This window comes from Mixophyes fleayi, chromosome 1 (assembly GCF_038048845.1).
Source record: "Mixophyes fleayi isolate aMixFle1 chromosome 1, aMixFle1.hap1, whole genome shotgun sequence".
Taxonomy (NCBI): Eukaryota; Metazoa; Chordata; class Amphibia; order Anura; family Limnodynastidae; genus Mixophyes; species Mixophyes fleayi.
In genome coordinates, this window is record NC_134402.1 from 413,343,867 (window position 1) to 413,368,698 (window position 24,832).

At 40.3% G+C, this 24,832-nt stretch overlaps 1 protein-coding gene across 2 annotated transcripts in view; it reads left to right on the forward strand.

Annotated features, from left to right (window-relative positions):
* Positions 1-24,832, forward strand: part of SGTB (small glutamine rich tetratricopeptide repeat co-chaperone beta) — a 55,520-nt gene that overhangs the window by 9,014 nt on the left and 21,674 nt on the right. For both annotated transcript variants that reach the window (XM_075182771.1, XM_075182781.1), the window contains exons 2-3: positions 12,560-12,689; positions 17,304-17,407. In XM_075182771.1, the coding sequence (XP_075038872.1) occupies positions 12,590-12,689; positions 17,304-17,407 (204 nt within the window). In that variant the 5' untranslated portion in view covers positions 12,560-12,589. The remainder of the gene's footprint in view (positions 1-12,559; positions 12,690-17,303; positions 17,408-24,832) is intronic.

Here is a 24,832-nt window from a genome sequence, read left to right on the forward strand (position 1 = left end):
GATTCCTTTCCCCCTGCGCGGGGACACCCTATGTGCTCCCCTTTGTTTGTATTCTTCTCTTCCCCCCCCCCCTTTTTTTTCTGTACCCCATATATCTTTAAAAATGTTCAATAAAAATATTGAGGAAAAAAAAACAAAAAACATACCAGTAGGTTAATTGGCTGCTATCAAATTGACGTGAGTGTGTGTGTGTGTGTGTGTGTGTGTGTGTGTGAATTTAGACTGTAGGCTCCAATGGGGCAGGAACTGATGTGAATGATTTCTCTGTACAGCGCTGCGGAATTAGTGGCGCTATATAAATAAATGGTGATGATGATGAATGTGTAGTCTCTAGATGCTAGCTCACTTTTGACCATAACTATCTCAATCTCCACTCTAAGCCATAAACGCTCCTCTTGTTTCAGCTGTGCCCTCTTCCACGTAGAATGTAAGCTCTCTAATGAGTAGGGTCCTTTATACCTTTTGTTTTCATGTCTACGATTTATCTTGTCTGCCTTGTATGTCCTTGTTTTATGTATGTCCTATTTTCCCTACTGAACGGCGCTGTCCGCATTCAACGTGTATAAATTATTTGCGAGGCAACTTGCGCCGAATTGAATCCCCCTTAAACTACAAATTAGCTATTTGCTTGTTGGTAACTATCTTTGAGGTAGCAAAGAAGGAGCGTAATAGCAAACATGTTAACATCACATGTTAAAGTTACCTTCAATAAAATATCTGTATATTTAACTAACTTTACCATCTTAAGCAACCCTAATCTGTAAACTACATAAACAGTTCTATATGAGTCTTTGGGCTACATTTACTAAGCTGCGGGTTTGAAAAAGTGGGGATGTTGCCTATAGCAACCAATCAGATTCTAGCTTTCATTTATTTAGTATCTTCTACAAAATGACAGCTAGAATCTGATTGGTTGCTATAGGCAACATCCCCACTTTTTCAAACCCGCAGCTTAGTAAATCTAGCCCTTTGTCTCTTTAGCTGTTTAGTACAAATCCGTAAGAAAAACAAATGATGTACCAAACCACATTCTGCTGTATTACATTACCCCTGAGGGTCCTTAACATTATAGGATTATATTCTGAGGATTACATGTCTTGGTTGAGATAGGTCTTGAGATCTTGGGCAAAGTGCCTGATGCGTGCAGTTCAGTAGCAAATGGTCCTCAGAAGCTCCAGGGAAAAGTAGAGTAACTAGTTTCTTAGGAATAAGTGGAATACCAGAAACAATAGAATCTCCAACCTGGAATTATATCTTAAACCAGGACCGCTCTGTTGTCTTGGTCTTCCTGACTTTTTTTGGAGTTGAGATATATATTGACGTATTTGGTGTAGATCCGATTCCAATTCCACTTTGTGTTGGCATGATCAACCTTTTCCACCACGTTGGGTATTCTCTCCCCAATAGAAGTTATCTCTGCTTTCAAAGTGTTGTACCTCAGAATGCTTCACTAGTCACATTTATTTAATTTCCTTATGAAATAAGATGTTGTGGTTTTTAGGGGCACATTCTTCACAGATGGGGATTGTGATCTTTCCTCTCTTGAATCCTCTCTATGATAAAAAAAAAAAAAAAACAAGGGCCCAAAGATGGACTGGAGTTGAACAATGTAATAAATATTTTGTTCACATTAAACCGCTCAAAACTACACTTATTTGCTGCTTGTACAGAAGTCGGACGTCCTATGTTGTAGTTAAGGAGAAAAATTTGAGTTTGTCCGAGCGCTAAGAACCTCTAGTATCAGACCTATGCGTGATTAATCTAGGGGGAATCAGTGATGGTCCTGGATTTTTGTTATCAGGGGTTAATGGGTTTTCTTATTTTTCCCGCTACCTCTGTTCCTCTTTTCTCAGTTATTTACAGTTTTATGTGGTAACACTTTACAGCTTTAAATATTGCAAAACAGGTTCTGTAACAATCTTCCAATTTGCAGTGTGTAGAAAAGAAGGAATAATAATAGTGAAGTAGTAGTGGGTATACTGGGTGATGGAAGGCTGCAGTATATTTGTTTATTAGGAGGTGGCTCTTATTTCTTAACCGCCATAGACCGCTGGCTGCAGTTAGGGGATTTTTTTAGTTTGTGGTTTTTCCCTGTCCATGTTTTCTAGCAGCTCAGTGGTTTTCAGTCGGGGAATTTCCCAGCAGTATATTATAGCTGTATACCTTGTTTCAAATCTGCACAGTCCAGTTGCGGTGGCACCACACGCACCAATCTGCAATACCAAGGAGATAAAGGCTCTAAGCCCAGGTACTGATAAGGGGGGGAGGTGGTGTAACACCCCAAGTGGTTTACCATTTAGCAGGAACTCACTTGGGATGGGGTCTGAGTCTCAGGCTCGGCTTCCCGTTACAGGCTGGTGGTAATTTCAGCTATTCAACAGCAATATAATTAAAAAAAGACTTTGACCGGTGTAGAGAGAACTCCTTTTAGGAACACAATTGTCCCAGCTCCAGATTGAAAGTCTTCTGAAGAGGATTTAATAAGCTCTCTAATCTCATGGAATGAGATGCACTATTATTTAGGATCCTACAATCCATATTAACCATGTTAATCTGAATGTGACAAATAATCCGATCCAACACAACCCATTATTTGGAACACGTTTCTATGTGGGCGGCAATTTTATCAAAAGCATTTTGTAGTCTTGAGATCCTATTGAAATCTTGCTCTGCCAATCACAGCACTCCATTAATCGTTCTAAAATGCTACAAGGTAATTAAGCTGGATGTTGAAGGTTAGTGTATGGAACAGGGCCGTAACGAGGGTGGTGCGGGCGGTGCCGTAGCCCAAGGAACAAAGCCAAGTGGGCGCAGCACCCGCCCGCTACCTGCCTTCATACTTTTAGCCCTTAAGTTCTGCTTAAGGGCTGAAGAAGAGAGAGAGAGAGGGAGAGATTAACTAACCAGAGTTTGATGCTTCACTCCTTAACTTCCGTCGTGGAACGCACGTGCGTTCCACTGACAGAAAGTTCGGCATTTGGAACGCAAACTTGCGTTCCAAATGCCGGACTTCCTGTCAGTGGAACGCATAAGCGTTCCACGGCGGAAGTTAAGGACAAGCATCAAACTCTGGTAAGTTAATCTCTCTCTCCTCCCCCTCCCTCCTCCCCCTCCTTAGATGGGGGGCGCCGGTGCCCTGTCTCGCCCAGGGCACCAAAATGTATAGTTACGCCACTGGAGTGGAAGGCATAATGGCCAAAAATATATATAGTAAATGGGCAGGCCCACCAGGATCAGAGACAGGTTATGCCTGCTGGTAAGTGCAGAAGGAGGAGGAGGCTGTGAAGTATCGCCGGAGAGTGGCAGCCCCTATTGAGTGATTGCCTGGCTACAGCAGAGTTACGCTCAGTCAGCAGAAGTCAGGAATTGAAGAAGCAGGTCAGTCTGGTGAGGAGGCTGGATCAAGGGTGGATCTAGAATTGTATTGTAGGGGGGGCTATTTAGTCCCCGCCTCCTTTTTGTTAAGGCTGCCTGCGGCTGCACACTATGAGCAGGCCATTCGGCAGAGACAGGCAGGGAGGGTGTGCTGCCTAGCTGCTATGATTGTGTTTAAAACACAATCGGAGCAGTTGGGCAGCACAATCAGAGCAGCCGGGCAGCACACTCTCCCTGCCTATGCCGAATGGCCTGCTCATAGTGTGCAGCCGCCGAAAGCAAGCCCCCACCTGGATCCACCACTGGGCTGGATCAGGTGCAGCAAGCAGGTCAAGGCAAAGGGAGGACTTGAGTGGGAGGGAGAAGTAGAATGTGGATGCACAAGAATCAGTGGTGGGAAGCCGAAGGCTGTGAGAGATCACCAGTGTGTAACAGCCTGGATTGAGTAAGGCATGGTTCCAGCGATGGGATGGACCATAAAAAAAAGACCTTGGGGTATATTTACTAAACTGTGGGTTTGACAAACTGGAGATGTTGCCTATAGCAACCAATCAGATTGTAGCTTTCATTTATTTAGTGCATTCTACAAAATGACAGCTAGAATCACATAATTTAGCTATTATTTTGTACCTACATTATTATTAACCTCAATAACACTAATTTCCAGTCATTTCCAGTCAATGTTTAGCACCTCACAGGTCACAATATGATTTTCATATACTTTTGCCCGAAAGACTGTGCAATAGCTCACCCCCAAATAGTTGTCAGTGTTCAGTGCTTCAACAGAAGTAATCGGCCTTGAATTTATTTTTCAAAGTCTGCCCTCGTATTCTGCCATAGCAATATTAATAGGCCTGGCAGTGTTCTTTAAAGTGTAGTGACATTGTACTGTGCCATCGATATGGATTCACATGAGTCGAGAACAGACCAGGAGCACAAAGCAGCTGCTGGCACCAGTCCTGATGATAGGAATGCCTGTACGTCATCTGCTAAAGCCTGTGTTAAAGACTGAGGTGCATAGTGTTTTTAAAGTGAAGGAAACCAAAATGTGAAAAAACACAATCTTCCTTGGTAAATTAAAAAAACACCTGTAATCAAGGCAAAGTTAAATGGGATGGGGACTGATGTGAGCTAACATAACTTATAACTCTCATCTGCCCTGTACAGAGCAGCACAATTACTGGACTTTACCACCATTCTCCAACAGCATGTAGGACATGCTGACAATCTGTTACAAAAAGTAAGGGATGTCATTGCAATATAGCTAATCCTGCTTGGACTCTCCTAAGGATATGTGATTTCTGATAACGACACCAATATTGTTAGAGCATTGCAGCAGAGGGGAATTCCATCACATTTCTTGTTTTGCTCACACAATCAACTTGGTGTTACAGAACTTTTAAAAATGACAATGACATGCAGGGGATGCTGTTTGTGTCCCGAAAAATTTAGGGTAATTTTTTGGGATTCTGCAACAGCATGTAGGAGAATGCAGCAGCTGCAAGAAGACTAGCATTTGAGGGGAATGTACTTTAGTCCAGCGAAGTAGTCACCTGTGAAGAGAGTGTAGACACGGTTAGCTTGAGTCAAGTGATTGCCTTAATTATACTTTTTGAGAAGCAGCTAGAAAAATTTTACGGATGAAATAAAACAAGTAAATCTGCTAATTATATTGTAATTGTAGATTAAGTACTTAATTTGCTTTGCCAGGATCCAAGAGCTATCAACATCTTGTGGTGATGTCTACTCCTTCAGTTTCTCTGGCAACTGCTTCTTGGAAAAAACTTAGCTTTCCCAAGACACCCAGTGGTGATGCAGATGAGTCAGCACAACATTTTGACATTTGCTCTGCTGTAAAAGAATTGCCCAAAAATCGTGACAGCTCTCCCATAAAATGAACTACAAATTCCATGAGGAAGGCCATTATTGGCAATTACATCAATGTACACAGACTTCTATGATGGTGGATTCCAGCGTGGATGAATTAGTATTGTTTGAAGAAGATTTGCACTGAACCCTGCCACCTCTCCTCTTTCAGAGTGAGCTATGGTACAATAAAATGTAACTGCCGATTTTGACCAAGCCAGGCAGGTCTATCATTTCTATTTCAGCATGTACAATTAGCAATGGAGCTCTTCTCTTTGGGTGTTACCTATATAACGCAGTAGAATTTGCCTGCAAATTCTACAGATAAGCCTGTTTGTCTTCCTCTTAATCACTGACTCTTAGCAATTGAGCACTCGTCTTTGGGTGTATATTAGACCCTACACTTTGTAGTGCAAATTCAAAAAAATACAGTGCTATATTAGGATTTCAGCACTCGGAAAATTAATCTCTCTTATAAGGGTGTATATGAGACCCCAAACACTTTGTAGTGCAAATTCAGAAAAATACCCACCCTCCTATTTCTACTCTATCACTTTGCCTGCTCTATACTGTGACCTAACCCTCCTCTGTCCCTCTCTCAAATGGAGCTAGATCGCTGTGGAAGCGAGTATTTATTGATTCCAAAACTTGCGAGATCTGATGACGTTACAATGATGTTTTGCCTCGTTTTGGAATCCGAATAGGCGCGAGAGTACCGAGCCGACTATGCTCGGTACTCGGAGCCCCAAAGTTCAGGTGGGTTCGGTTTCAAGGAAACCGAGCCCGTCCATCTCTAGTTACATGTTCCACGATCATTACCTGTGGTATTATTGCAAGAACCTTGTGCCTCATCATCTGTCCCATCCTCAAGCCATTTGCTTTCCAGGGATCTCAGTGCATCAGTTCTCTGCAGTTCACCACCTCTCAGTTGGTTTCCTGTGTTACCTGTTCCATGATCAAGACCTGCGGTATTGTTGCAGGAACCTCGTACCTCATAATCAGTCATGTTCTCAGCTATCTGCTTTTTAAAGACCTCAATGTTTCGGTTCACTGCCATTCACCTGAACCTCTGTATTTATCGTCCAGTAGTCCTGCTCCACTCCACGGTTCCATCTCGCCCTGCTCTAATCCCCCTTAGAGGACCGCGACCTATGGCTAGAGAGCAGCTAAGTCCATATTCCCTTGCAGAGATCCCTGGTCAATACCTTTCTACCGTTAGACTCTGCACCTCTCTAGGGGTAAGTCTAACCAGAGTGGGGCTTTGAGGCCTATTCCAAACTCGGCTCTGTGACACCTGCATTTTAGTAAATATACCCCCCCTTGTATCAAGTGAGAGGAACCTTTGTGGCACTGCTCGGCACCATCTAAACAAAGACTGTTGCTCCTGCATGGAATAGGGTAGTTGGGCTGTATCAGTAATTTTGAACAGAATAGGACATTTGTGTTGTACCTGTCTTCCTAGTACAGAATAGGGCAGAGGAGTTGTATCTCTTTGTGCACAGAATATGGCAATTCTGCTGTACCTCTTTCATGTACAGAATAGGACAAGTGAACTGCACCCATCTTACTTACAGAATAGGGCAGTTGAGCATTAACTTGACTTGTACAGAGTATCTTTCTTCCTTGCACAGAAGAGGAGCCTAATGCCAGTTGAAAGTATCTGAAACCAGCAGCAGATATAAGATGTCACTCCAGCAGCTCACCAAAATAAGCCTCTCTGGTGCGAAATACACTCCTCAGTGCTAATCAGTAATACCCCACTGCCTCCACAAATACAAAGGGATTTACATTTGGGAGAATGTGGGAAGTAGGGTGCAGTGCAGATCTAAAGTGCAGTCATCTCCAACTGCTACATTTATATTTATATTATGTGCTTATATATGGATTGTTTTACTAAACATACATATATTAAAAAAAATGTTTTTATTTATATCTGACTTATCGACCCTTAAATTTAAGGGAACAGAAGTGTTTGCTCCCCAATTGTAAAGCGCTACGGAATATGTTGGCGCTATATAAATAACTGATGATGATGATGATGATGTTTGCTAAACACTGTTTTTTTTTTGTTGGTTTTTTTTTTTGTGGCTAGTTAAGCACCTGTCTGTGGGTCAGGGCAGATTGCTAATTTGATTGTATGTTGCTGGTTTGTGTCTCCTACATATTACTTCATCTCTGTTTGAACATAGGCTTCTTGCTTTACAGTGCTCTTCCCATCAGGGAGTTATATATAATTTACACTAATGTGAGTGAGTCTGTGTTAGAGGAACCTAATGCATCAATGGAGAAAGAAAAGCAATGCTGTATCTCATGCAGACTGTGGAAGTCTGAATGGAAATTAGGAAACTAATACAACTAAGGCAGAAAATAAGTAATGCAGATTTTAAAACAAGAGGTTTACATAGAATGAAACAATTGTATGTCTGAATAATTATTATTTATATGTCAAAATATACAGCCTAGTAAAACACAATCAGAATCGTAACTCAATCTATCTTAATAAGGCTGTTGCTCAAACAGCAGTTATTTTACATGGGGGGAAATAGAATGTTTCTCCCACTCTATCTTGCTATTTTGCAAATTAGCTGGTGGAGGTGGCTGTCCTGTGGACCAAAGACCCTAAGATACTTTGAAACTTAAACTTGCTCAGTTAGACTTGGCTCGTTAGTGAAATCTCATGTGTGTTCAGAGCTTGGTGCCTTGTCTTGTAAACTAGTAGTTTATATTCTAAGGCATCATTTTATTATTGATGTCACAGAAAAGAGAGAAAAGATGCTTATCTGATTCTTGATATTAGAAAGTGGGATCTCTCCTACTCTTTCACAGCTGAGTAGTTTCAGTGGGCAACACAAGAAACTGGGTGCTCTAAAGACTTTTTTTTTTTCCCCATGCCAACCAGATACCAGCCCTGAGATCACCCAAAACATCCTGGATGTGTTTAAACAAAGTATTTATAGGTTCACAGATTTGCAGTAATATAATGACCAGAAACCACAAATGAGTAAAATTTAATTATTTAATGATCAGTTTCATCGGTGGTTTATAGATTGTTACTGCATCTAATAAATGCAGAAACTAACCATAGAAAAGATGCTATATTAATCATTGGTCATTATCATTTCTTTAATTCTAAATGACTTTTCAATAGATATCACAGGGTGTGAATCTACAAATCTGATAAAGAGACTTGCTGCTCTATATCACTATTAACCAATGTCATCTGTCCACTTACAAATGTGGTCAGCGATTCATTGAAATTTCTGTACATGCAGCTTGGAGACTTACTCTGCTGATGCAGCTACACCCATTATCTAGGTTTGTCATGTTACAGCTTATACACAGAATACATTTTGATATTCTGAAATGTTACATGTTTTAATTGTAATTAATTCCCAGAAACTGTCCACTTTTATGCCCAGCTCAGTTCCCATGGTGGCATGTACTGAGAGGGCATTTGATTACATGTTGACTGGTGCTCACTTGTATTCTGGGTTGGAAAAGAGTTTGTCTTGTTCCTCATGTATTCTGTGACCCTTGCTGTGGCTGGCTCTGCACAGTCTGGAGATAGGAAACCAACACAATGGGTACCGCTATGCCAGACACAATGGGATAATCACTCTGGTTTCCGCCCAGTTTAACCTTTGGTGGGTTTTTGGGTAAAAGTCACATTATGGACCAACTGGCATTTCTAGTAGAAATTAGCTAACTGCTAAGCACATAATCACACTGTATGAAGTGGTAATGGTCAGGGCCATCTTAACAACATTATGGGCCCCCGGGCAAAGCAGTGCACCGGGGCCCATAGATATAGATATATACAGATACAGATATAGATATAGATATATAGAGATAGATGTACTTGCTCAGTGACCCTTGTAGTTTTTTTTTTGCAGGATTATTTATTCTCATTAAAAGTCGTGCCTATGGGGCCCCCTTGCCCGTGGGGCCCCCGGGCAGCTGCCCATCATGCCCAATGGAAAAGATGGCCCTGGTAATGGTCGGTTTAGTATTGGGCTAAAGGCGATGCCTGGATAACTCTAGCTCCTTTAGGGTACAATTTCAAGGTAAAACATTTGCAACATAAGCTTCCACATGGCAAAACTTACGAACATGCTAATAAGCACAACTTGTATACCCAAAAAATTGGATCCCAGGCAGGATGGGCCTCTTTTTTTTAAAGTCCAATACCCTACTATTTGTCATCCTACTAGGCACCCTGTGAATGGAAATCATTGTATGTAAATGTTTATGTAGATATAATGTAAAACATAAATGTATCTGGGAATTTAGTTGGGGCCACTGTGGCAATCCGGAGGGAACGTAGATGGGAGAACTCTAATCATGAGTGACAGAAGGAGTATATTGTTATACATAATCACTAGAAAGAGAGCAAAGTTGTTGTGTATGGTTTTTTGGTTTTTTTAGTAAACCAAGGTGAATATAAAATGTGTACATCTGGGGTGTGAAATGAGGAATGATAATGGGTTGAATGTGCGGTGACAAAGAGCATAAAATTGAAGGTAATTGTCAATAAATCACTTTAGGATGCATGGATAGTAAAACATTCAATAGAAATTGCACAAAGCATTTCAGGGAATGGAAGGTAACGGAGACTGTTGGATTTTGTCATCTTGTAGCAATGTTTCCAGGTAGAATGTTCACCTCCTTTTTAAATCCATTATAACTCGACTAGGATGGATATGGAGATATATATATCTATATCTATATCGTGATGCACACTTAGAATGTACTTTTTATGCTTTAATTTTCTGTGTCATGTAATCAGTGCCCCTGCCCCCATGTTGAACTTTTATATATCTCTTAAATGATAGTAATGCATACTTTAAGAAATCTTTGCTCAAAACAAAACTGCACCACAGTGATGCTTCCCAGTACAATATTTCCCCATGCAATGCCTGAATCAGTGCCAGGGTTTAAGATACGCTCCGGCTTATAGATGCGGCCAGAATAAAGATATACTTGTTAGCATCATCAACGTCTTAGTTCGATGCTGTCGTATCCGTAGTGTTAAGCAAAATTTAACAAAAATAGTTTTAATAAACAGTATTTCCTCCCCCCCCTCTCCAAATGAATGGCCAATGCTATAGCCTAGGCTGATTACCACTTGTGCAATGGATTACGTAGAGTGGAGTCCCCCTCCATCAGCAGTATCCATCATCACATTTTGCTCACACTGTTACAGGAAGGTCTGCAGCGGGGGTCCCTCTGTTACAATGTGAATCAGTCCCAGCCTGGTCAGCACAGTGCTGAAGCCACTAAGGGACAGCAACTAGTCCCTTGTGCAGTGGTTGTCCGTGTAATAGTTATAAGTCAAGAAAGATTTCATACTATTGTGGAACTACAAGCGTTGGCACGCCCTGGTAGCCAGGGCCACTGGAATGGGGGAAAAAAACACACTTGCACTTGTTGTTAATATAAAAACACTGCCAAAGCCAAAAACAAAACCAAATATTATTCTTTTTTTAAGTATTGCAAAAGGAAATAAAAGAAAAATCCCATAGTAGACGGATGCAACTTGCTCCTAGCGGAGTCTCAACGAAAATGAATAAGGGATCCAACCAATCAAAGCAACTAGAATTTCATTTGCTGGGGTGTGGGAATTCCACTTTGATTGGCTGAAGCAGGTATATAGACTCTTCCAGGTCAACTGAATATGTTATTTCACATTGGGGGGCCCTGTATGGACAAAATTGTGTTGATGTGTTTTTGGCATCTTTCTTTTTTCCTCTATAGACCACTTTCCTTTGCATTCAGGAATGTAATAAAAAGCCAAATGAGAGGTGTGGTTTTTTTTTATTCTAATTATTTTAACTAAATTGTTTTTAAACCGCTGACTGTGTTTTGCTTTTTCATAGTACACAGGAACTACATATTCCAGCAGGCCCTGGCTGCCAGAGCATGCTGGTGCATGTAGTTCCACACTCCAATATGTGCTGGTATCTATGAGCATGCTGGCATTTGTAGTTCCAGTCAATGGCTGCTAGGTCTTTCTGGGACTTAATGTTCCACAATAGTATGTAATCTATTTTTGCTTATTACTATTAACTATTCGGAACAAAGCTGTTTGACTGAAAGGGAATAGGAGCTCAAACTTTGTGGGGCCAATTTCCTTTAGGGCAAAGGTGTACAAAATCCAGGCCTATCCTACTGAGGAGCAGAGTGTGTGAAGAAGGGTAGGAGATTCGCATGAGGATGTGTTACCAGAGGGTCGGGGAATGAATGTGTTGATACCGATTTTTTTTTTTGATTTTTTTTTTTTTTTTTTTTTTTTTTTTTTTTTTTTTTAATGTTGCAGCTGGTCGGGATGGGCACTTTGCCCGGCAGCCTATGAGAAACATTTTAGAGAACTGGAATGGGCCCAAGGATGCCCAATGATGCCCAATATGTGAAGAGCCCAAGGAGGAAGAGGCGCCCTGCCCAGCCAGTTCCTTAAGGTTTCTCTGCAGCATGATGTACTATGCACTTAATGAGCATTCCCGTAGAACTCCATTGTATCAATGCTTCTGTAAGCAACGTTCAAGTTGACACAAAGCCAATCTTTGCCATTGTGCATTGGAGTATAGGCGTCAAGAGAAATTGTGTTTAAATGTTTTTCAAATAAAACCTCTGTATGAGTCCTAACTCCAGGGGCACAACAATAGGGGGTGCTGGGGGTACAACGACTAAGGGGCATGAGGGAGGCCCAGCGGTGCCCTCTGAAAATAGAGCGGAGACCTCTTCTGAACGATGTATGCGCTGGACAGTGTATACTCAGAATAGGCTCCATAGAGAGCAGAGCAGAAGGCCTGGGAGGTGAGAACCGCATGTCTGGGCCCTTACCCAAGTTAGTTATACAGCCCAAGGAGGCTCTCTTCTTGCCCTGCTTAATTCTCAAGTATTTGTTGTTGTCTTTGTCACAATCATTAGTATTGCAAGAGGGATATGTGATGTCCTATTCACTAAAATTCAACACTAATCCTATTAGGCAGCAATATTTAAAGGCAGAATTTAAGTAGTCGGCAACAAAACACTATTTAAAAGAACGAAAACATTATTTTTGCTCATGAAAATGCAATGGGGGAAAAAAAGGATGAGTGATACTATCCTAGAGCAATGTGAAACCCAATAAGATACAGTAAGATGTGACCAGTTGACTAAAAAGACTTCTGTGTTTCTATCTGCAGTCAAGTTTTCATGTTCCTCAACCAGTTACTTCTAGACTGTTTTATAGTACCCCAAGGCATGAATTCCATGTGTTTTTATCATAATGTTTGGTGCAGAGAGAGTTTGACGGAGCTTAATTCTGTCCTTGTTACAGTGATTTAGATATTGCCGGTCAGCTGAAAATATGTCCTCCATCAAGCGTTTGGTGTATGCAGTCATCCAGTTCTTAAGACAGCAGAGTCAGCTGGATGTTTATACGTCCGATGAACAAGAAAGTTTGGAAGGTAAATAATTAACATCGTCCATTTTCAGAGCTAAAGAAGAGCATGCAAAGACATAAAGCTAATACAAGAGTTAAGCTGAGTACTTGAGCACTTTATTTTAATGAGTTTCTTGCAAGCATCTGCATTAACTTATGAGGGTCATTTACAAAGCTGCAAAATGAGGCCCCACAGTGTTTTTCCTACCTGTCCATTGTGCCTATAACATTGTGCATGCCCATTTTAACCATTGGGTAGTGCCCCTGTTTGTAGAATTGTAGTCAGAGATGGTAATGCACATGCTCAACACAGTAATAAAAGGTCATTTAAGTTCTGCCTACTATCCCTTTCGTGGGGCACCCCAGTGGCATAGCTAACCTTTGCCATTGTGCTTTGGAGTATTGGTGTCAAGTCGCATTTAATATTCCTAGAGAAAATGTTTGAAAATGTTTTTGAATAAAACGTGTGTGAGTCCTAACTCATGACACCCAAATCTACATCTCTTCCCCCTGACCTCTCCCTTCTGTACGATCTTGTATAACCAACTAACTTTCAGCTAGCTCCACATGGATGTCTCAACGCTACCTAAAGCTCAACATATCAAAAACAGAGCTTATTATCTTCCTTCCTGCCAGAATCACCACCTCACCTCAAATCTCCCTCACTCTTAACACCACAATTTCATTAGTCTCCCAAGTCCGCTGCCTTGGTGTCACACTCGACTCCTCCCTCTGCTTTATTCCCCACACCAGACTCTCTCCCAGTCCTGTCGATTCCACCTTAAAAATATTGCCAGAATACGCCGTTTTCTTATTCAACATGCTACCAAAACTCTTATCCATTCTCTCATCATCTCCCATCTTGACTACTGCAACCCCCCGCTATCTGGCATTTCTGAAACCCATATATCCAACTTCAATCCATCCTAAGTGCTGCTGCAAGACTGATTTTCTTCCCTCACCACTTCACATCTGCTGCACCATTTTGCAAATCCCGATACTGGCTCCCTGTGTCCTCCAGAACCCAATTCCAATTACTCACCCTTACCTACAAACCCCTAAACCACACCCCTTCATACATCTCATATCAAAATTCCCTCCCTCCTGCCCTCTTAGATCTACCTCTGACCTCCCGCCTACAATACTTCTGTGCTGCTCCCCACTTATGGAATTCTCTATCACGCCTAATCAGCCTTCAAATCTTTAGACGTTCTCTAAAAACACATCTTTATTTTTATTTTATTTTTATAAAGCTTACTTTATCCTTGATCGTACTCGCCTTCACAGCTATCCCAATCTCCACTCTAAGCCACAAACGCTCCTCTTGTTTCAGCTGTGCCCTCTTTCACGTAGAATGTAAGCTCTGTAATGAGCAGGGTCCTCCATACCCTTTGTTTTCATGTCCACATTTATCTTGTCTGCTTTGTATGTCCGGTTTTCCCTACTGAATGGCGCTGCAGAGCGCTGTGGTGCCTTACAAATCTACGACAATAATAGCTAAAGAGCCTTGGGCTCCACTGCTGCAACTCCACCTACATAACTTAAACTCATGGATCCTCTTTTTGCATAGTATTCTTTTTAACTTTATATACAGACAATCAAGTACATGCTTACTAACCTATATAGAGCATGGCTTACAACCTATACATTTAGAGTTATCTCTTGATCCAAGCCAGATCTATTATAAACCCTTAATTCCTTTAATATCTTCCTAAGGAATTCTGATCCTTTCCATTCCTCTTACTACTTGCACCACTAGTGAACAGAGAGTAACACACTCTGTAATATTCAAGCCAGGAATCGTAACGTCACTGTACTGAGCATAGACATATATGGTGGAGGGCAGCATATTTCTGGCTCATCCACCAGGTTTTCAGAACTCTGATGTATAGACTTAGGGCCTGAGTCATTAAGGCAAGCAAAGGAGTAACTGTTCTCTGGGACAAACCATGTTACAATGTAAGGGGTGCAAATCAGTTTATTATTTTGTACATAAGTTAAATACTGGCTGTTTTTTCATCTAGCACACAAATACTTGCTAGCTTTATTATTACATTGAAATATAAAGTTGATCTAGGACATGCCCTACCCAAACTATAAATCTGCCTCACATTTTAAATTTACCTCCCCCTCCAATGCAACATGGTTTTGCCCAGGTGCAAATGTTACTCCTTTTTTTATGCTTTACTCTCCTTAATGACTCAGGCCCTTAGAGTGCAGAGTTCTGGAAGGGGGGAGGGTTATTACAGTGCAGTGGAAGAAGAAGGGCATGTAACAAAGTCCAAAATGTGTTCTAGTTTTCTGGCACTATTAGGTTTCACAGCATGGCATCACAAATTGATGACACGACAAATTAAAACGGAGAACTATGTGGAGGTGAAACCTTTTGTGTCGTGCAGAATACATCATTAATATATATTCTATGATCTCTGCACTTTCATACCTGGAAGGAGCTGTCAGTTCTGCCATTCCAGTTTAGTTCCATTTTCTTCTACATCTCCCTCCTCCTCTTTCACTGGCCTCATTGGCACACAGACCAGTGGTTTTAGTCTCCCTACCAGTGAAGTACAGGTGCAGTGCTTTGGGCTTGCAGACGGTTCCAATGCACCGGAAAGGGGGCAGAATGGGACTTCTGGTATTGTATGCAGTGCTTCTGGGGACAACTTGACGTAGCATACACAAAGGGGTTGGTTGCAACCTTTGCAGCTATGTCAGTGGATCATCCCATTAATTCAAATTCTTAAATTTTTCTTCTAATATGCTACAGTTTTATGTCTTTAATAAAGTGTATGTAACTCTTTTTAGTCTTTTAATTTGAGTATTTGCACACCTACTTCTGTTGCGGTCTAGTGTACAGTGAGCCTTAATGCTGTTAATGATCTATACTTTCAATGGAACCCCGTTGACACCAATACCCAATCTCCTCCTGAGGATGTGTAAAATACCCTTCCCAAGTAAACAAGTTGTTTTGCAGTGGAACATGGACTCTGCGTCTACCTACGAAACAGCGAACGCCCCCTAAATGTACAAATTCCTTTTTTGCTTTTCGGTTCAGCACGAGACACATTTTTATGACTAGCCAGTAATTGGCCGCATACAATGTGCCGGCTTCTCCAATCAGAAGAAGCAAATTTTGCTCTCCTACAGTTGCCAATATCTTAGAGCCCTAAGCTATGGCTTAGCTGTAAAACAAAAAAAAAACAAAAACCCTGCAATAACAGACAAATTGGTGCATGATGTTATAATCTGGCATTTCCTCTGCAGGCTGCATTTTTGCTGTTTTATAAATGACCCATAAAGATATAGATACCGTAAGTGAGCACACACTAGCATATTTATTTAATTATCTTCTCTCGGCCACGATTCATCCCTTTCCCATGTAGCTTAGTTATGGTATTTATTGCACTCAAGAGTTTTGTACTTTTGTCAAACGTTTTGGCATCTATATATAAATATAAATGCATGTATAAAATAAAATATATTTTATGAGGGTGCATATGTTGGGATGCTGTAGTTTTGAGTATCGTATGTAAGATACCCATGGATCAATACAATATTTAAACCAAGAGTTTATTTCTTGTGTCTTACTTGGGTGCATCAAAGAAAAACACTGTATTCTCCTCAACTATGGAAATCTAGAGAACATTAAAATAGCACAAAAGTGTTGGCGTAATGAAAGGATGCATAATATAACAAGGGAACCGAGGATAAGCCTTACTGCGGCTTACTGCTGTTTATCGAGTCTGGCCCTTTGTCTTTGTAACCAGTATAATTGATGAAAGGTTATAAACTCCGCTCCTGGTCTCTAACAATTATTTGCTGCGTTTGTCATTTATCTACAGCGAAGGTGACCTCATTTGTCATATGTTACTGGGTTTGAAATTGGATTTTTATATGCTATAGATCACCCTGGACAAATGTAAACAATAAATCAGTGCATAATTGAGGTTACAGATGTCAGTTTTTATGAGGAAAACTTGATGTAAAATAACCAATTATTGAAGACAACCTGTCACATGTCGCCCACTATGGCACTACTTTCCATCTCCCTGAATTTAAACCTCTCCAGAACAATCACAGTCAAAAGCTGTGATTGGCAGTTTAAGGCAGTATAGTGTGCAAACCATTTAAGCTGGCCAAACGCGTTGCAATCTGATCATTCACTCTCATTGTTTAATGCCTGCACATATGTAACAACTGGGAACACCTGGATCTGTTAGTCTCATCGTACATTTGGTCATTGGCCAGCTGCCCTACTAAGGTCATCAGCCACCGTCTTTCAAGAACCGTTTAAAATTAATGAAATTTAGTTCTCTGTCATTATTGGGCATTGCCGGCAGCCACAACACCTGCACTTGTAGGACAGTTCGCTGCCATGTGTTCTGTGCTAGGTTGTGTACCTTTGTATCCACAACACCTGCACTTGTAGGACAATTCGCTACCATGTGTTCTGTGCCAAGTTGTGTACCTTTGTAGCCACAACACCTGCACTTGTATGGATAATTCATTGCCATGTGTTCTGTGCCAAGTTATGTACCTTGTTTACCCATCAACTGAAAATGGTCCCAGGTTCATAAAAAAACAAAAACTGATTTGACATTTGCAATTGTAGAAATCACTTGTCTTTCCCTCCATCCAGTTGCAGTACAATGTCTGGAGACCGTGTTTAAGATCAGTCCTGAAGATGTACATCTTGCAGCACCAAATACCTTGGAAGAAATGTTTTCACAAGCATGTTTTAAGGTAATTTTCTACAGATTGTTATTGATTTAGTATTTGTGGAGGGGAGTGATGCCTTCTATAGTTGATACTGCAACATTTTTATTTATTTTTTTTAATATTTTTTTTATTTCTTTTTACTTTTTTTTTGTCATATACAGTGTATATCAGGTGCCGTATGAGGGTACACTAATATGAAATTGCATCTGTGCCCTTGATACCTTTGCAGCACTCCTTTTTATGGACTGAACTAGTATTTTTGAGAATGCAGCCAATTAAACAACTTGGAACTAATGACTTCTCTAAGGCATGTTCAAAGCATTTCAGAGTTGTTTGAAACATACATGTTAGTGTAGTGTTAGTGCTGGATACATACAGATTTGCAACAGTAAGAATAAATGCTGACAACAACTGTTTATCTTGTTTGTATCCATGTAGGGCATTTATATTGCCATATACTGGTACCCTGGACAGTATTGGACTAACCCAGCACAGGCTTCTTTCTTTTCTGTGTTGAGAAAAACCTGGGCCATTAGCTCTTTGTGTCCTTTTTTACTAGGAGCCTTTATATCTAGTGATTTTGAAAAATAATGCTGACAAGTGACATGGGCACAACGCTGTAAAAATAATCTAGTTAATCCAAGTAGACTGTTCTCTGCTATAAATTGTGCGTAGTCTTTTGAATAAGTAGTGCTGCTTGTGGGAAATTTGATTTATAGAAATCGCAGATCGACACTTCTCATTGCCAGATTGAATTCATTATTTTAAGTATTGTGCTGACAGATATTTTTCATTATGTTACACAGAATACTGCTAGATTTATTTTATATTCTGTCAATATTCTGCTGAAAGCATCCAATATCGTGAGTGTTGCACTTCTGATATTTGTAGTGATTACCAGGACTGCGACGGCCCACTGCCACAATGTAAGACTACACTAGAATAAAAACCAACTTAAAAATACTAGAAATGACCAGAATTATTACATTTTTCAGATACAATTAGAGAAGTGTAGTTATATGTAGATATAAAAAAAAAAAATGTCAAAAACATCAATGGCGGTGATCTCTAAAGCAACAAGTACAAGCGGACATGGCCCTCATCAGTGTTTCAGTGCTGCATAAACTATTTATAATATATTATCTTACTACGGTGTACATCAAGATGGTGGAAAAAACATAAAAGTGCAAAATAAAATTCAAATATAATATCTTTAAATTTGATGGTAAAATATTAAATGTAACCCAAAAGCAAATATTGTTAGTGAATACCTAAATGAAAACAAGATTTGTAGTACAGTATTGTCAAAATAGTAGCAATTGTTTAAAAAATACACAAATGAAATGCTCATTGCAGAGCTAACAGCATGCTTGGTGGGAACGCATAAAACAGAGAGTACCTGCCATGGAGCATCCTTGTCAGTATCAGTCACTAAGAGGGTCAAGCTGAATCTATCACATCATTATTAAGGAAGAAAAACAAAAAAGGGAAAGGGAGAAGTCCCCGAAACCTCTGTGTGCACACTGTTAGGATTTTTAAGATGCACAACCACTTGATTGTGGCTTGTGATTGGTCCTCCTGCTCACACCCACCACCCCCGGGCCAATGAGAGAAACGGCTAGTGTGAGGAGCCAGCCTAGGAAAATATTATCTTAGCTGATGGTACAGCTTTAAAACTAGCAATTGTGGCAAATATTATGTTTTAGTTAGATACCTTTTTAGTAGACCTTTATGTGAAGACTGTTAATAAAGCAAATATACAGAGATATACTGTGTACAGTATATTGGCAATTTAATCAAATATGTTTGATTAAACACAATTCAAACAGTCACAGGGAAAGAAAAAAAAACAGGGAAAGAAAAAAATTAAATAAAATACATATAAAATACAAGAATCATGACATAAATTAGTACCAAACTTCAATCTAATCTCACAATCATATTTCGAACAACAGCAGATAATTTAAGATAGAGGAGGTTCAATGAAATAGAAAACTGGGGGATCAGAGAGAGAGCCAGGGCTGACTGGATCGACCCATTCCTCTCTGTAATGTACTCATGCCATTTAAATCGTCTAATAGGAGGGGCAGAAGCCGATGAGGAGTAAGGCATGTCCATCGTCTCCATATCAAACCTAAATTGATTTTTAGAGATCATTTTGACCAAAGTAGGTGGATAGGAATTCTTCCAGTTCTGAGCTATTCCGGCTGTAGATGCTATTAAAATACCTATCCTGTTTCGGGGCAGTCACAGGGTATACATGGAAAAGTGCCATTGTGGGGTCCTGGGCAGTGGTCTCCCCAAGCACAGTAAATATTAAACTAAAAACTTCTCTCCAGAATTGTTGAATGATTGGACAATTTCAGAAGACAAACATGATATCACTAACTTGAGTACACTTTCGCCAACAAAATTTTGTCAGAGACCTATTTTGTGCAGTCTAGCGGGAGTAAGATATGATCAATACAGTAATTTAACATGCATTTCTGTATGGTTAATACATTTGGACATATGATAAGAGGTGAGGTATATTCACTCCACTGTTGTGAGGAGAGGGTCAGACAGAGATCTGTCTACCGTGTGACTGTGAAGGAGATTTGATTGGCAAATCTGTGGGCTGTAAATACTAATAACATACCCAATAACTGGGCGGAGGGTAGACGTAGATAATGTTGAGTCTTATAGGTATCCATCACCCAGATTATTAAGAGAAGACATCCCCAGTTGGTTCCAATTGGCAAGATCCAAATAGGGATTAACTTTGTGAAAGCTCGAAGAGAGAGGATGCTGGTGGGGAGCAGCAGAGCTTCTTTTAGCGCTACTAGTCTATCCCATACTTGTAAAGTATCTGAGAAGAGAGCATAAGGTCACATATATTTGGGCATCCAGATGAGATCTGCCAACGGGTACTCTGGGTATGAGGCCTTTTCCAGGTCAACCTATGGTTTTGAGGAGAGAGGGAGAGACCAGTCTTTAAGTTGCGCCAGACTACAAGCTTCCTGGTACTGTTCTAAGTTTGGTAGCATCAATTAATCTTGTGCACTTATAAGCTAGGAAGGGTGTTTTTGCTTCCAGATGTAAGTGATCATAATGTTGTAAAAATCTGTCCAAAAACCATTTAGGAATAATGTATGGAATTGTGTGGAAGATGTACATTAACTTTGGCAATAGCATCATTTTCATCATCATCTATTTATATAGTGCCACTAATTCTGCAGCGCTTTATAGAGAACTCATTCACATCAGTCCCTGCCCCATTGGAGCTTACAGTCTAAATTCCCTAATATAGACACACACTCACACACAGAGAGGGAGAATAGGGTACATTTTTGATAGCAGCCAATTAACCTACCAGTATGTTTTTGGAGTGTGGGAGGCAGAAGTGCTAACCACTAGGCCACCGCTATATGGCACAGCTAGGAGACCTCGTGGTTAATCCAATACTTGACCAAAGTAGAAAGTTGTAAGAGTAATGGTGTAAAGTTTGTCTCAAAAATATCAGTAAGGGCAGAGGTTATTGGGAATTCCAAGATAAGCCAGAGAGTCTTGAACCCACACATAGGAAAATTTATTTTGTAATCTGAACAGGGAATCCTGGGGGATATTGATAATGTTCTGATTTAGTAGTGTTCAATTTGTAAAAAGAAGCTGCACTATGTCAGTCAAGACTGTCAACGAGGTCTCTGGGCTGGTCAAGAACAGAAGAATGTCGTCTGCAAATAGGCACAGCTTATGTGATGTAGCTTGAAAGTAGTTGAAGATCGAAATGTTTGGGCCAAGGGTTCAATAGCTAAGACAAACATAAGGGGAGAGAGCAGACAGTCCTCTCTAGTGCCATTGGAAATGGGTAAGGGAGCAGAGAGAAAACCATTACTGAAAACCTTTGCCAAGATGGTATATAATATATCTCCTTGTTGACAAAATTTGATGAGGACTTCACGCATATATTGCCAATGAAACCTGTCAAAGGCTTTTTCTGTGTCTAAAGAGAGCAGGGTATGCTCTTCACTGGGATACGGTCAGCTATATCCGATGCTTGTAGACCTACTACAAATCCTACATGGTCCAGATTAATAAATAATGGGACCAGTGGGTTCAAACAATTACCAATTTATTTCACAAAAAAGTTTATATCTGTATTGAGGATTGCGATTGGCCTGTAGTTCTTAGTCAGATGGTCCTTACCAGACTTGGGGATCATGTCTATTTGCTCTTCCAGTATTTTCTGGGGGAAGCTACCTCTGCCTGTTGCATTATACAATTTTGTTAGATAGGGGCAAGTTCAGCTTTAAAAGTAACATAGAAGCTGTTTAATATATCCATCGGAACCAGGGGCCTTGTCTTTCGGAAAGTGGTTAATAACGTCTTTAAATTCTTGCTGAGACCATGGAAGATTAAGTGAGGTCAAGCTGTCACAATCCAGGGAGGGGAGATGTAGATGTCTGAGGAATGCAGCAATGGAGTCCGCAGTCGGTTGGGGTGTAATACTATCTTCCCAAGATTATACAGGCGTGCATAGTATGATGTAAAAAGATTTGCGATGTGCATAGGATTGTGTTTCTTAATGCCGTGGGAATAAATTAGCAACTTTTATCCTATTCTTAGAATGCCGACCCCTAAGTTTTCGGGCAAGTAAAATTCTGACTCTTACCTGCAGTATAGAACTTTTTGTGCAGCCTAGTTAATGCGGTGTGCACAAGGGAAAGAAAGATAATTTCATTTGTTTCTGACAGAATTCAGCTCCTTTTTTAAGTGTTTTTGAGGGTTGTCTCTGGTTTTGGGTTTCCAAGCGAGCCAGTTGGGATTCAAGGTCCATTTGGGTTTGGGCGTGCAATTTTTTCAGTCTGGAACCAATTTGGATAGCTTTACCTCAAAGGATGGCCTATAAGACACAACAAATTGAAAATGGAGGTTTCCTCCTGCTTTTTGTGTGTATACAATATTAAAGCTTCTGAGAGGACCAGTTTAGGCTCCAGAGAGGAGGATAAAAGGGAATTTAGCATTCTTCAGGGTCTAGGGGGGAACTTAATCTGATTAAGATTCCACAACCATTTCAAGGGTTTATGATCAGACCATGACATATAGAGAATATTTACATTATGCGTGTTGTAAGGTCAACTTATCGGATAATATAAGGTCTATTCTTGAATAGAAATTATGGACAGTCGAATAGTACATGAATCACACCATGGTAATTGATCCACCAAACATTGTATAATAATTATTTACTAAACGCAATTGACGGCCCTGAATTGCATATGTTTTTGTTAGAATGGGGGGTATGTGGTTTATAAAGTTTTGAGTCTAAGGTCAAATTTAAAATTACCCAAAACAATAAGAAGGCCTATCCTGACTTTATGGATCTCCTCACACAGCAATTTAAGAAAAGTAATTTGGCCGCAATTGGGTGCACCAAGACATACTATAGTCACTAATTTTTCTTCTAATACTCCCTTAAGGATCAGAAACCTCCCATTATTATCCTCTAGTTTAATATGGAGAGCAAGCTAAATAGAATAGCTAAGCCATTCCTTTTAAAGGGACCAATAGCAGTATAACATGTGGGGAATATATTGTCCCTGAAGAGGGAAGGAGCTTGAGAAGAGAAATGTTGCCTTGCAAGAAACACAATATCTGCCCTGCATTTATGGATTATGGTAAGAGCCAGCCTCTTTTTGTTTAAGGAATTAAGCCCCCTAACATTCAAATAAGAAAACTTGACCATGGACGTATCAGAGGGGTAGGATAGTACAGATGCGATGTACTGTGGAATGGGATATGGAGATGGTGAGGGTGTGTAATGGAATTGCAGCAATAACATGTGTCCCTAAAGTAACTAAGGAAAAGAGAAACGAGGAGAGGGAAGAAAAAAACATCAGAAAAGGGGAAGAGGAAAGAGAACCAGCCTGAAGAACGGGGCTATAGCATTTGCCCCAGAGGGAAGGATGTACAAAATGTTTAATGTGGGGGGTAGTTGAGGAGAATATCACCTGTGCAACACAATAAAAAATAAGATACTGAGTCAATTGTTGGGTAAATCAGAGGATCAAACTTTTAGTTAACAAACATGCAACAGTAGGAGACTAAAAATAGTATAGCATGCACTCAAGCTATTCTGAGGGCAGCTCCTGTAATAAGTCAAAGACAAATATAAACAATAAATTCATCATAATTCAAATAGGTGGGACTAACAAGTCCCAGGGAATGCAGACAGACTCGGTCCTTTCCTAGTCGTGTCAACATGGTACGATGGGAGGCCCTCTGCACAGAAGAGCCAGGATGGAGAGGAACTTGCCATTCTTCCAGAAGTTTGGTACCTGTTTCAAGGAACAATATAGGTAAAACCTTAGTGTTGAACAAGCAGCTTAATAGGAAATCCCTAGCGATTGGAAATATAATGCAACCGTAGTGATCGAATGAAGAGTAGGTCTCTTGTTGATTGTAGTAGAGGAGAGATCAGAATATAATCGATAACGCAGACACTCTAGGAGACATTCAGAGTTTCTGGCAGCCCTTAGGGTGCTCTCTTTATTATGGAAGAAGTGGACCTGGAGAAGGGTATCCCTAGGGTAATTCCCAGACTCTGTCCGTGGTCAGGGCAAACGATGGATTTGATGTATGAGCAGGTCTTTGTCATTTGCTGTAGGCAATAATTTGTGAAACAAGGATGGAGCATATTCTTATTAGTCCAAGTTATTGACAGAGTCAAGAATCCCCCGGAAATTGAGAATGGGGTCCTGAGTTAGATTCCCAAACATGGCCTTTATGTGTGTGGAGTTTGTATGTTCTCCCTGTGTTTGAGTGGGTTTCCTCCCACACTCCAAAATCATACTAATAGGTCAATTGGCTGCTATCAAATTGACCCTAGTCTGTCTCTGTGTGTTAGGGAATTTTAGACTGTAAGCTCCAATGGGGCAGAGATATGATTGAGTTCTCTGTACAGCGCTTTTGAATTAGTGGTGCTATATAAATATCTGATGATGACGATATTAAGAGAACAGTATTTTTTAGTTTTACTGTAAAACAGTTGCAGAAAGAGTTAGAGTTGAAACCGCAATTTGGATTAAGTTATATACATGGTTTATTCATAAATATTGAATTTTAACATGTTTGCCTAATTAATCTTGATCGTATCTACATAGCCCCAGGTTTTCATGATTTTAACCTCTAGGGAGATCTCAAGACGTCAAAGCTTGTTTCTTTATTTGAAGGGATACAAACGTATACTGTCAGCAGCTAGAAGCGAAATCTGATATACTCTCTGTGCAATGTAGACTTGCAGTGATATTTTCTGTGACCCTGAATAGAAAAACAGGAATTTTGCCATTTTATTTAAAGTGTAGGGGAATTGCAGAAATATTACTAACGTATTTAAGCTGTTTATGGCATACATGGCTTAATCCAATAGTAATATGCTAAACTGGTTCCAGTGTGCAGTGAGCCATAACA